At 37.8% G+C, this 12702-nt stretch overlaps 1 protein-coding gene and 1 long non-coding RNA gene across 7 annotated transcripts; one reads left to right on the top strand and one right to left on the bottom strand.

Annotated features, from left to right (window-relative positions):
• Positions 1–165: 165 nt before the first annotated feature.
• On the bottom strand, positions 166–1476 carry LOC143900467 (uncharacterized). 2 transcript variants are annotated; one of them, XR_013257790.1, is made up of 3 exons: positions 1259–1476; positions 721–1182; positions 166–464 (listed from the first exon to the last, which is right to left on the bottom strand). It is a non-coding gene; the product is annotated as an uncharacterized LOC143900467 (long non-coding RNA). The 2 variants fall into 2 exon arrangements; XR_013257789.1 differs by having other exon boundaries at positions 721–1476.
• A 150-nt stretch (positions 1477–1626) lies between these two features.
• Holn1 (CD2 antigen cytoplasmic tail-binding protein 2 homolog holn1) lies at positions 1627–5150 on the top strand. Of its 5 annotated transcripts, XM_077411849.1 has the most exons (8): positions 1629–1828; positions 1892–1923; positions 2085–2261; positions 2398–2564; positions 2771–2948; positions 3017–3204; positions 3277–3388; positions 3471–5150. In XM_077411849.1, exons 3-8 carry the CDS (start codon positions 2126–2128, stop codon positions 3704–3706), a joined length of 1017 nt encoding a protein of 338 aa, XP_077267975.1. In that variant the 5' UTR covers positions 1629–1828; positions 1892–1923; positions 2085–2125; the 3' UTR covers positions 3707–5150. The 5 variants fall into 5 exon arrangements, with proteins under 5 accessions (XP_077267976.1, XP_077267975.1, XP_077267974.1 ...); XM_077411850.1 differs by having other exon boundaries at positions 1627–1923; positions 2401–2564; XM_077411848.1 differs by lacking the exon at positions 1892–1923.
• Positions 5151–12702: the final 7552 nt, after the last annotated feature.

The raw sequence follows: 12702 nt of genomic DNA, 5'->3' as shown, positions 1-12702 counted from the left end.
TCTTCTAGGCGAACTATGTCTGTGACTATACTCATTCTTCTTATAACCATTATTAAATCTTTCTGAAACATAATTTGACGTCCGAGAATATCTTAAAACTATCAACAAGATCGTTCTTGACATTGGAACTGTCGTGATCCTTTGTTGAATTATTTTTCGAGTCACTTTTCTCCATCCATTTGTACAACTTCGATCCTGTTTCGTGTCTCGATACTCGGAAGAGGCTCTACGTCCAGTACAAAATGGAACTTCTTCCTTTTTAAAAGAATGTCCTGCATTCGGCCGATTTTCGAATTTTACGAGACCATCTTTGTTCTCGTATTGCGCAGAATTGTCTGTTACGGCATACCGTGTAAGGTAATTGTGATCGGTTTCTTCGGTCGTAGTTTTTTAAACGCTCATGTCTGCGCGTATCATCCTCTTCATTCGTCCTTTTCTTTTTGTATGATTCTCTATCGGGGGTTCTGCAACAAGATTATTTTGTAATAAATTATTATATTTTCAAACTAACGAGTCTATTACTCGTGTTTTACTTGATATCTAAGTATGAATTCTAAAATTTGCATACTTTCTTCAAGATACAGACAGAGATAAATAGTAACAAATAGATATTTAACAAGTACGATATGTATTTTAATATGAAGGTATAAAGAACTTTTTAACGTTAGATAAAGTTATATAACAATAAAAAAACTGTTTTATAATTCTATACAAGCTTACATGATATATGTATATAATCGCATAAAAAGTCAAGTTTACGCTTCCTGAATTCGAGAACATCGTTCGATATTAGATTCATTATTGTTGTCGTTTGTACCGAATTAAGATCCAATCTCCTTATCGTTTTCCACAACGTTGTTTTCAGGAATATCTGCTGATTTAACTTCCACGCCAAGCTTTAATATTGCCTTTTGCTTTTTCTCCTTCTCTTCATTCTCCAGAAGTCTTTTTTGTAATCTTTTCCCCAAACAATGTAGGTATCCGGTTAACATATCAGTCTGTGGCTTCCTACTTTTATAGTCGTCGTGATGGAATTGAATTTCATGCGATTCAGTTTCACTTTCTTGTGAATGCGTCGAGGGAACATTTTCATACTTCGCAGTATGTTGACGCGGTAATCTATAAGTAGAAGAACCTGAAGCTTCACTCCTGTTGCTCCTTCTAAAGGTTACATCGTCCAACCTGTAAACATTTTGATAACGTTAGAAACAGAAACGTTTGTCGATATTACGGTTTATAAAATTCTAAAAATTCATACTGTTTCCTGAGGTCATTTATATCATCTTATCCGCATAAATATCGACGTCTTCCTCCATTTTCCGCGATTATCTATCATAACCAGACGGTCGTAACACCACCCCTGCTCACGATTGCTAGGCTAGCGGAGTTTCGGCTGAACGCAGCCATTATTTTGAATATTGGCTGGTTTCCCGGCAGTAATGGCTGACCTGGGTGACAGCTTTCTATTGGTCGGTGGCATCACGCTGCGCCTTGACTCACATTTCTTCCACCATCTTGTGAGCTTTAAATTTTAAATTCTCATGTCTTTCAGCACATGCGCGGTCACGTGGGAATCGTGAAGTGGCGGGCGAACGTAGAGAAAAAACAATCGTGAGTAGGGATTAGGGATATAGAATGGGCAAAATGAAAGTCCGATTGTTGCTCCGAGTGATACACTTTTACTCATGATAAATGTCAAAAGCGTCATAATTAAAATAAGTAATAAAACGTTTATAAACGAGCTTTCTGATGTGCGAAGTCCTTGGAACGGGCGGAATAACGGACGTTTGGAATTTACGTCGCAAATAGACATAACCTGTAAACTGAGGTAAACTAACCCCCTTAAACTTGAGCACCTATTGAAATTTGTACACAGGAATTTTCTGTACAGCGAGACACGTCGCCTCGCTGCTTCTGGGAAACGTATGTAATATTTAAGCATTGTATAGATATTTTAAAAACATCTTTGTATCTTGGAATATATGACTAGAATATGTGTTGTATCTAGATCTTAAAATACGTGACGATTACTTGATTTATGTCGCAAATAAAACTTCTAATGACGCATATTTTTATTAACGCAGATTTTTGTCCTTGGTAAAAAGTTCACTCATATACAGAAACCATGTCAAAACGCAAGTTTGATGAAATGGAAGATATATCTAATAAGCAACCACTTAAGAACTCGCTGGACTCTGACGAAGATGATGACGAAGTAAACGAGGATACCTATAACATTATGAATGAAGATGAACTTGAAGGTATCTAGATTTGGATGTGTAACGTTATGCAGATAAATCAATATGTTTATCGTTATCACTTTTATTGTTGTCAAATTCTTATTTTGTACAGTATTTGATATAATTAATATAGAATAGCTTAATTATATTTGTATAGCAGGTACAGAAGATGGACCCTCGGCACCAGAAACAAACGTAGGTTTTACGGCATTTAATATGAAAGAGGAACTGGAAGAAGGTCACTTTGATAAAGATGGTCATTACCTTTGGAAAAAAGAGAAGCAGATAAGGGACAATTGGTTGGACAATATTGACTGGGTCCAGGTCAGTAAAATAAGTGAATATAACGTAAAATTTGTTCCTGAGAATTAACTGATCCACATATGTAAAAATATAGAATTATCCCTTTGTAGAAATTTTGTACTTCCAAGGATTGTTATACTCCAAACTTGTAAAACAAAATATTCACCTTTTTTTTATTACGTAATAAATTCCGAGTGTTTAAAAAATAATACTATTTATTTTTCTAGATCAAACCTGGTTCTACTAATGTGAAAAAGAGTACCAAGTCGAGCGAAAGTCCTGGTTTGGGAGATAGCGATAGTGACGATGAAGGAGATATTATGTTCGATCCTATTCCGTTGTATAAACAAATTTTAGAGTATCTTAAACCCGGTGAAACCGTTTCAAAAACATTATGCAGACTTGGTAAACACAATTACTAATAGAGCATGTATTGAAATTATCGCAAGTAAATACCGGTTGTCCCAATTCAGGTAAAGGGAAAAAGAAATTGACCACAGCTGAAAGATGGAAAAAGAAAAAGGAATGTAAAACGCAGGGAGAAGAAGAAGATCCAAATTCTGTTAACATAACAAAGTTAACAGAACTGGCAAATGAATTATTAACGCGCACTGGTAATATGGACATATATCAAGAAAGTTACGAACAAATAAAAAAGAAGGTAAAAAACTATTATATATAATATTTATACATGGTATATATTATTTTTGTTATAAGAAATTATATTTCGTAGATTGAACAAGCAGATAAACATGCACACCCTTCGAAACAAGAAGCAGAGCTAGATATGTATGCTGATGATTTTGATGAAAAGGAAAAGGCGAAATTGGACGACGGCGATAGTGGTATGAATTACTTTTTTCTTTTGCATAGAAATTTTTGTTATATATTGGGTACGTGTACATTATGCATATATACATACCGTAGGAAAAACAGCGGAAGCAAGCAATGCGAAAGAAACTACGTCTCTGGAGGAAAACGTAACGTGGGATCTGAAATGGTCGCAAGATGAAAATGCAGATGTACACGGGCCTCATACTAGTCAGCAAATGCATGCCTGGGCAAAAGAGGGATATTTCAAAAAGGGTGCCTGGGTTAGAAGAACCGGACAGCAGAATCAATTTTATAGTGCTGCTAGAGTAGACTTTGAACTTTATCTGTGACACTTCTATCCGATACATATAAAAATGTGAAAATAAACAGATATAAAAATTGTTATATCTGTATATTTGTCAAATCACGATACTTTTATGAAAGTTTTATCATACTCAATGTATGTAAAGTTTTTACACGAGAAAATAGATTGTTGAGCATTATGAAAACTGTGTATAAATTTAAAATATCACAGTATAAGAACGCGATATATAAATGGCTCAAATTGTATTACGTGTCAACAATTTTAATTGAATAAAATTGTAATGTTTTTTTTATTTTGTTTTATACTTGCAGGGAGAGATCCAGTACTCTCCAAAGAAAGCAGTATTATTTCAGAGGTAAAGAGATTGTAAGAAATTTTATAACTGATAAATATTTATGTAATTTAGAATTTTAGACAAACATTAATTCCCAATTTATAAATAATTTACTCCTACTTATTAAGCTAATTATGATTAATCTTGTATATAAATACAATAAGATACTAAAAAGTTCTGTGTTTATATGCTATAAAATTATAAATTGATTTAGATATGGTCATTATTTCGTAATTTTATAAAAGTTTAATTTGGAGGTACACTATAGCAGTATTCAGATAATTTCATTTATTCATCAAATGCGATGTCTAAAATAATGTTTAACCATCAATCGTTATTTTTTGCGTGCAAAGGGCGCTCACGTTGTCACACGTGCATTTTGATGGGTTATTAAAAACCATCTGTTACTTAAATCAAGACGGAACTAAGCTCATACTTCAGAGACTTTCTTGCGCATTCCTACGGGAGTGGGGTTGCTGAAATTTATGGTCCGCGGAGCGTGGTATTTTTAAATAGAATTTTATATCCTTAAAATAAATCTATTTGTATCGTACGATATAATCATACATCTTTATTTATTTAGTGAAGCAAAAATTTCTTTCCCTTGATTCTTATATATGTTTACTTTGTACATTCCAGATGGGAAATGCTTTCTTAGGGCGAAAAGTAAAATATCTCAAGTAAAAAAAGTGTAAGATAAGACTTGGAAATATTCGTATTTATTTATTATGAAAAATAACTCACCCTTTTTTGTCACTATATATGTAGGCACATCTAATATATAGATGCTGCAATAGTTGCTCAATCTTGCATGGAGTTAAACGAAAGGGGGGAAGTTACATACATCTTGACTAACACACAGACCACAAGGATTGTGCAAGAAAACTATAAACTATAAGAAGGAAAGGGGGAGGGTATGAAAGTATATCTAAATAAGACAAGCAATATATCGCATTAGTACAACAATAAATCACTATTTGAAACTATAAGCCTTTGTTGCATATATATGTATAGACAATTGGCACGTTTTTTTTACTGAATATAATTTTATTAAACGTTTTGAACATTTTTTTCTTAGCAATGTACGAAATTTTGTATATACGTAATTACTTAAAATATTACTTTAAGTATTTCGTGTTCACGCAAAAATCAGACACGAACATCCGAGAGTACACGTGTGCATACATATATATATATATATATATATATATATATATATATATATATACACATATATATATATGTATACGTAGATTTGTATATGTTGTACACACAGGAGAATTGTTCCCAATTTTGCGTTCGCGCTCCACCGAGAGACTCTTTGATTAATCTCGAGTCGATTTTTTTCCCAATAAAAATTATATTAAACATTATTTGCGCATATAATTTTTCAACGTTCAATATTAAACAACTTGCTACGTTAGCGTAACTTTTAATTAAAGTTTCGTTTAAGTAAAGTTCACTTGAAATGTACTGGAGCGTGAGATTTTAACACGTATACCTACTTATACTATCGACTGCGAAGTTTTTAGCTCGAGAAGTCGCTTTAATTTTTAATCGTTCGCGATACAATACAGAAACTCTGTTGATGCTTCTCGATATTTTTATCAAGGAAAATATCGATTTTAAATCGGTCAAAGGATCTCGCTGCGTGGAGCGTAGCCGCAGATTTAGGAACATCCTGTGTACGCGCGTACGCATTTTCGTAAGTATAAATCCGTAGCTCATCCTTAGAAAGGTCAGAAGAATTTTTCAAGCGAGAAGCGTGTTAAACGTAGAAGTCCAAAGTGTCTAGACTAGATTACAGTAAGAACTATGACGACACTTTCTTGGTATAGCTATACACGAGTCGATCTCTTTATCGGGAGGGTGGGTCTAAGTATGACTACGTTACTAAAAAGTGCGGTGAAACACATGCAATGTACAATGTACCGTCGCTCCGTGCGTCCAACAAGTTTGTCAACAATTACATGCTTCTCTCGTAATCAAGATTGTAGAAAATATTCATCGTCTCCAAATTCACCCTTAGCGGTAAACGAGAATCCTTGCTGAGCGAAACCTATTCCCAAAATGAACCATGCTCCTCGTTATGCGTTGGTAAACAGCATTAAAGAATTCAAGCAAAAATAGAATGAATTACGTGAAAACGTTCGTTATTTTAATTATAGGATCGAGCTTTCCGCGATAAACGAAATAACACGCGTGCAATTATGGAGCTTGTATAAATTCGTCATTATACGATGCCATAAATGGAATTTTTTAATCTCAAAATTTATACAAAAGAGATGAAAGTACGAAAGTGAATGTATGAAAACGACAGAACGAAAAGCTAGTTTTAATATAAATATATTGTATATCGACAATATAAAAAGTTACAAATGTATCGTTTGATTCAACATCAAAAGAAATGATTTTTTTCTTTTATTTAAATTATTGCATATGTTATATATATTATTTATTTAAAAAAAAAAGCAAAGCGCACGCTGTCTTGCGTAAGACATTATATTGAATTATTCCAACTCCAGATATTTTTTAACACATAAAATAAATTATAATACAAAGAAAATTCTTTTCTCCCGATTTTCTTCGTTTCTCCGATCGGCAGGTCGATCAACGTTCCGCCAAGAACGCGAGTCGTTCAGATTTGCTACGGAGATACCGAGGGTGCACGAAGCAAAGTGGTGAAAAGGTACATTGCATTACATCCACGCGACGAGAAAATGATACTTTGGTCTTCTTTTTTTTTCAAGCTTGAAAGAACGCAAGGCAGCCGGACAACACAGGGGGGAAACGTTCGGACGAGGGCGAAGACAGGGGATAAGGACGACACATACGAGCAACACGAATCACATGCCGGTCTTATAACGCAGACGAGCGTGTCCTCGTGCGAGATATTTCTCGTCGGCTTATCTTTATTGTAGCGGCTCATCTAATCTCCTTTATTCCTAGTGCGGGAACGACCCGAGTTCCGCGAGTTCGAGTCGCCGAGGAGGGAATATTTCGGGAACGATCGTATTGCCGTTATGAAACCGGCGCGCGGCGCCGTGAGACGCACACGCATACCACACGCGCACGCACGCACACACGCACGAGGAGAACAAGTATAAGGACTCGTATATGGACGTTCACGCACGTGAGAGTACGTCGTGATTTATCGGCGTCGAAACGATTCGGATGCTTTTTTTTACTTTAGCGGGCAACTTTTCCGCGCACAGGCTTACTTCTATATAAATCACGAAGGTGATAATAATAAGGTCGTTACAACGTTGAATGCGTACTGCGAGTACGGTGATTTATCTGCCGGCACGTTAGGAGCGTCTCGTTAATATCTTAACAAGCTGGTACACCTGTTACCCTTCTTTAATTTACACGGGAATAAACTCGAGAGAGATATTTCCTACGGAGCGAGGGGGAAAAAAGTGTTTTTCGACCGTTCTGACGCCAACATGTTACACGGGCTGTATGTATACATACAAAAATAGCCGCCGTGCAGCCAGTGGCACGCCTCAAACGCATCGAATCTCCGAAGTGCGGTTTCGAGGGGGAGAAATGGAGGGACACTCGCGGCTGAGAAGAGGAAGTGGAGGAAGAACGAGGAAGGACGGATCGCGAGGCCTTTATCTCTCTTTAGGGTGGCTACGGTCCCGCCAACCCCTCTCGGAATGAAGCGCCTCTCTCTCTCTCTCTCTCTCTCCGCCTCCCTCGTCTTCCTCTTGGTCGTCCTCGAGACGAGATGCACGTAGCATGACTAACTACCATGACTAACGAGTCAGGCGAAGTGCCACTTGGCTAACCGAGCAAAAGAGAAAGAGAGAGAGAGAGAGAGAGAGAGAGAGAGAGAGAGAGGGTAGGCAAATACTTTCGGATCGAATATTTCGAGCTAACACTCTCGAGGGGTGGTCTTCTCCAATCCTCGAATTCTCGAATTACCTCTATATGTCAGACAGTCAGAAGATGAATAAACGCGAACAGGCGCTGGATGTGATTAAAGGCGTGAACAGCGCGCGGGGGCGAGGTGTTAAAAATAACGCTTGAACACAGTCACGTGTGTGTTACACGAGCCGCGCGTTAGACCAATAAAGGTTCATATATAATTACTATATAGGCTCATATATAATTACTCGTGCGCCTCGGAGTTCTCGGATCTCATATTTCCGACGTTATCTTCATTGCTGTAACACGCCCGGAAAATCTAGCCCCCCGGTTCGTCCGGAGGAGTTGAGATCAAGAGACACGGTAGTGTCTCGCGCCAAGTACACGCGGAGCGAGACCGACCGTGACTCTTTTACGCGACGCGACGGGTTGCGAGTACCCGAGATGTTGAGATCTCGATAACGAGTGAACGGATCAAGTTCTAAGTAGGCTTGATCGATAGCTTGGGGTCCAATTAGGGGGGGGTTTCTCTCATAATATTCCGCTACGTGCCTTACGAGCGGAGATATTGCGACGCAAAGTCCAAATGTGAAAATTTATTTTTAAGATACTCCTCCTAACGCTGCGATCTATCAGAGAAACGTCACTTTCACTTTTTCGACGCTGGCGGCGCAGGTATCGCCAGTTTCGACATCGCGCGCGTATTTCAAAATTAGGTCGATAAACTTATCGGTCAGGAGGAAGATTTCTATTTAAGTAAAAATTAGGTATATATATAAAATAAATATTGAGTCAACGGAAAAGTAGGTTCTCTATGCTTGGCAGAAAGTGCCGCTAGGGAATTTTTAAGTCGATTCTTATGAATCAAGCTTGAATTTGATGTCTATGTATCCCAGGTTGCCGATGACAAGGTCCAGATAGTGCGCTTTATAGTTTTCGGTGTCCAGGTGTAATAATACGTTGAATTCGATGTCTACGTGTCCCAGGTTGCCGATGACGAGGTCCACATAGTGCGCTCCGTAGTTTTTGGTGTCTACGTGTATTAATATCTTGAATTCGATGTCCACGTGTCCCAGGTTGCCGATGACGGGATCCAGATAATGCGCTTCATAGATTTCGGTGTCCAGGTGTAATAATACGTTGAATTCGATGTCTACGTGTCCCAGGTTGCCGATGACGAGGTCCACATAGTGCGCTCCGTAGTTTTTGATGTCCACGTGTATTAATATCTTGAATTCGATGTCCACGTGTTCCAGGTTGCCGATGACGGGATCCAGATAATGCGCTTCATAGTTTTCGGTGTCCAGGTGTAATCGTACGTTGAATTCGATGTCTAGGTGTCCCAGGTTGCCGATGACGAGGTCCACATAGTGCGCTCCGTAGTTTTCGGTGTCTACGTGTATTAATACCTTGAATTCGATGTCCACGTGTCCCAGGTTGCCGATGACGAGGTCCACACAGTGCGCTTCATAGTTTTCGGTGTCCAGGTGTAATAATACGTTGAATTCGATGTCTACGTGTCCCAGGTTGCCGATGACGAGGTCCACACAGTGCGCTCCGTAGTTTTTGGTGTCTACGTGTATTAATATCTTGAATTCGATGTCCACGTGTCTCAGGTTGCCGATGACGGGATCCAGATAATGCGCTTCATAGATTTCGGTGTCCAGGTGTAATAATACGTTGAATTCGATGTCTACGTGTCCCAGGTTGCCGATGACGAGGTCCACACAGTGCGCTCCGTAGTTTTTGGTGTCTACGTGTATTAATATCTTGAATTCGATGTCCACGTGTCTCAGGTTGCCGATGACGGGATCCAGATAATGCGCTTCATAGATTTCGGTGTCCAGGTGTAATAATACGTTGAATTCGATGTCTACGTGTCCCAGGTTGCCGATGACGAGGTCCACATAGTGCGCTCCGTAGTTTTTGGTGTCCACGTGTATTAATATCTTGAATTCGATGTCCACGTGTTCCAGGTTGCCGATGACGGGATCCAGATAATGCGCTTCATAGTTTTCGGTGTCCAGGTGTAATAATACGTTGAATTCGATGTCTACGTGTCCCAGGTTGCCGATGACGAGGTCCACACAGTGCGCTCCGTAGTTTTTGGTGTCTACGTGTATTAATATCTTGAATTCGATGTCCACGTGTCTCAGGTTGCCGATGACGGGATCCAGATAATGCGCTTCATAGATTTCGGTGTCCAGGTGTAATAATACGTTGAATTCGATGTCTACGTGTCCCAGGTTGCCGATGACGAGGTCCACATAGTGCGCTCCGTAGTTTTTGGTGTCTACGTGTATTAATATCTTGAATTCGATGTCCACGAGTTCCAGGTTGCTGATCACGGCTCCCAGATACTGCGCTTCATAGTTTTCGGTGTCCAGATGTAATCGTACGTTGAATTCGATGTCTAGGTGTCCCAGGTTGCCGATGACGAGGTCCACATAGTGCGCTCCGTAGTTTTCGGTGTCTACGTGTCCCAGGTTGCCGATGACGAGGTCCAGGTATCGCGCTCCGTAGTTTTCGGTGTCTAGGTGTAATAATACCTCGAATTTGATGTTCACGTGTCCCAGGTTGCCGATGACAAGATCCACATAGTGCGCTCCGTAGTTTTCGGTGTCTACGTGTATTAATATTTTGAATTCGATGTCCACGTATTCCAGGTTGCCGATGACGGGATCCAGATAGTGCGCTTCATAGTTTCCGGTGTCCAGGTGTAATCGTACGTTGAATTTGATGTCTACGTGTCCCAGGTTGCCGATGACAAGGTCCACATATTGCGCTCCGTAGTTTTCGGTGTCTACGTGTATTAATACCTTGAAATTGATGTCTAGGTGTTTTAGGTTGCTGATGACGAGGTCCACATAATGCGCTTCATAGTTTTTGGTGTCTAGGTGTATTAATAACTTTAAATCTGAATGGGTGCGTTCAGCCGATACTCCGCTAGCCTAGCAATCGTGAGCAGTTGCTCGTTTTTGCTCGTTTCTTCTCTTTTTAATCCAGTAAGTCAAAAAAGAGGAAACGAGCGAAAACGAGCGACTGCTCACGATTGCTAGGCTAGCAAAGTATCGGCTTAACGCACCCAATGTAGGACACGTAGATATCGAATTCGAGGTATTAATACATGTAGACACCGAAAACTACGAAGCGCACTATGTGGACCTCGTCATTGGCAACTTGGAACACGTGGCCATCAAATTCAAGGTATTAATACACCTGGACACCGAAAACTATAGAGCGCGCTATGTGGACCTCGTCATCGGCAACCTGGGACACCTAAACATTGAATTCAAGCTTGATTCATAAAAATCGACTTAAAATTTCCCTAGCGGCAGAATTAAAATTATGTCATGACATAATAAAAATCGCTGAATTAAAATTATGTCTAGACATAATAAAAATTGGACAAAAATTATGTTTAGACATAATAAAAATTGGATGAATTAAAATTATGTCTGACGTAAAAATAATTATCAAAAATATCGATACCTGAAGATATCGGTACATATACAGTGGCGAACAACATTCAGTAAGACACGCAAATAAAAATAAATAAAGAATTTTACAGTTAACGACTTATTAACATTAATCATGCTTTATTGCGATTATGTTTTATGTTGAAATTGAAAATATATACAAGGTGTACAACTAAAAGGGTTACAGATTATTATTTTTAAAAAACTGAGCAAAATATTAAATTGTTGTTTTCTTTAGAAATAATAGTTCGTAACACTTTTAGCTTCATACCTTGTATTATATACGGTTTATGAAATTATAAGATATATTGTTTATAAGATTAAGTTGCGTAACACTACAAAAAGGCGTGATATCCGTACAAAATTACCTTTTTAAAAAAAAGGTAAAATGAGCGCCAAGTACACGCATAATAGTGTATATGTATTATGTTGTTACCCTGTTATGTTGTTACCTCGAAAAAAACAAAGTGGTAGTATTATACCTCCAAATAGCTTTATCCTGTACATACTGTTTATACAATGCGTAATATACTACAAAAAGGCGTGATATCCGCACAAAATTACCTTTTTTAAAAAAAGGTAAAAAAAGGCGCCAAGTACACGTATAGTAGTGTATATGTTGTTACCTAAAAAAAAAAAGAAAGTGGTAGTATTATACCTCGAAAAAACCTAAGTAACAAGTGTTAGATCTTTATATCTCGAAAAATCTCGAAAAAATCTAAGCAGTAGTATCTTTATTTCCGAAAAATTATAACCCAAGTGATACACGTCACAAAATTATGTTACCTTATCAAAAAGAAGAGTCGCGCTTCAAGTGATCTATTACAATTACAAAAAAGAAATGATATCTCTTTAAGTTAGAGCGCCAATTACAGAGAGAACATGTATATTGCCTCAAAAAATAATTGTTGCACTACATTGAAAAATCTTTACATTGTGTCAATTAGAAAAGAATGTATAATAACAATTTTATAAGATTAAAAAATTTTATTTAAATTTAACAAGGGAATACAAGATATTTAAATACAAAGTTATTTACATGTGTATTTTTTAATGGCCGCAAAGAATTACAGAGGTAACAGTACAAAATAAAAATATTTTATTAAAATACATAAATTTTTCTTGTAAAAAAACTTGGCGCTGCTAGACCTTGAAATTTTAAATAAATAAATAAACTTATTCTATACTTAATTATAAGCCGCATTATCCGCCGTCCGCGTAGTCACGCACACCCATATCACTCACTCCCACATCCACGCTGATAATCATTTAATATTACTCCCATTGTATTCTTCTCTGAATTATTTTTATTTATTGTTGTTTTTATTTATTTAA

The sequence above is a fragment of the Temnothorax americanus genome, unplaced genomic scaffold (assembly GCF_048541705.1).
Source record: "Temnothorax americanus isolate GAGA-0224 unplaced genomic scaffold, ASM4854170v1 Scaffold3, whole genome shotgun sequence".
Classification (NCBI taxonomy): domain Eukaryota; kingdom Metazoa; phylum Arthropoda; class Insecta; order Hymenoptera; family Formicidae; genus Temnothorax; species Temnothorax americanus.
Note: the sequence above shows the minus strand (reverse complement) of the source record. Positions and strands in the feature narration are given on the sequence as shown.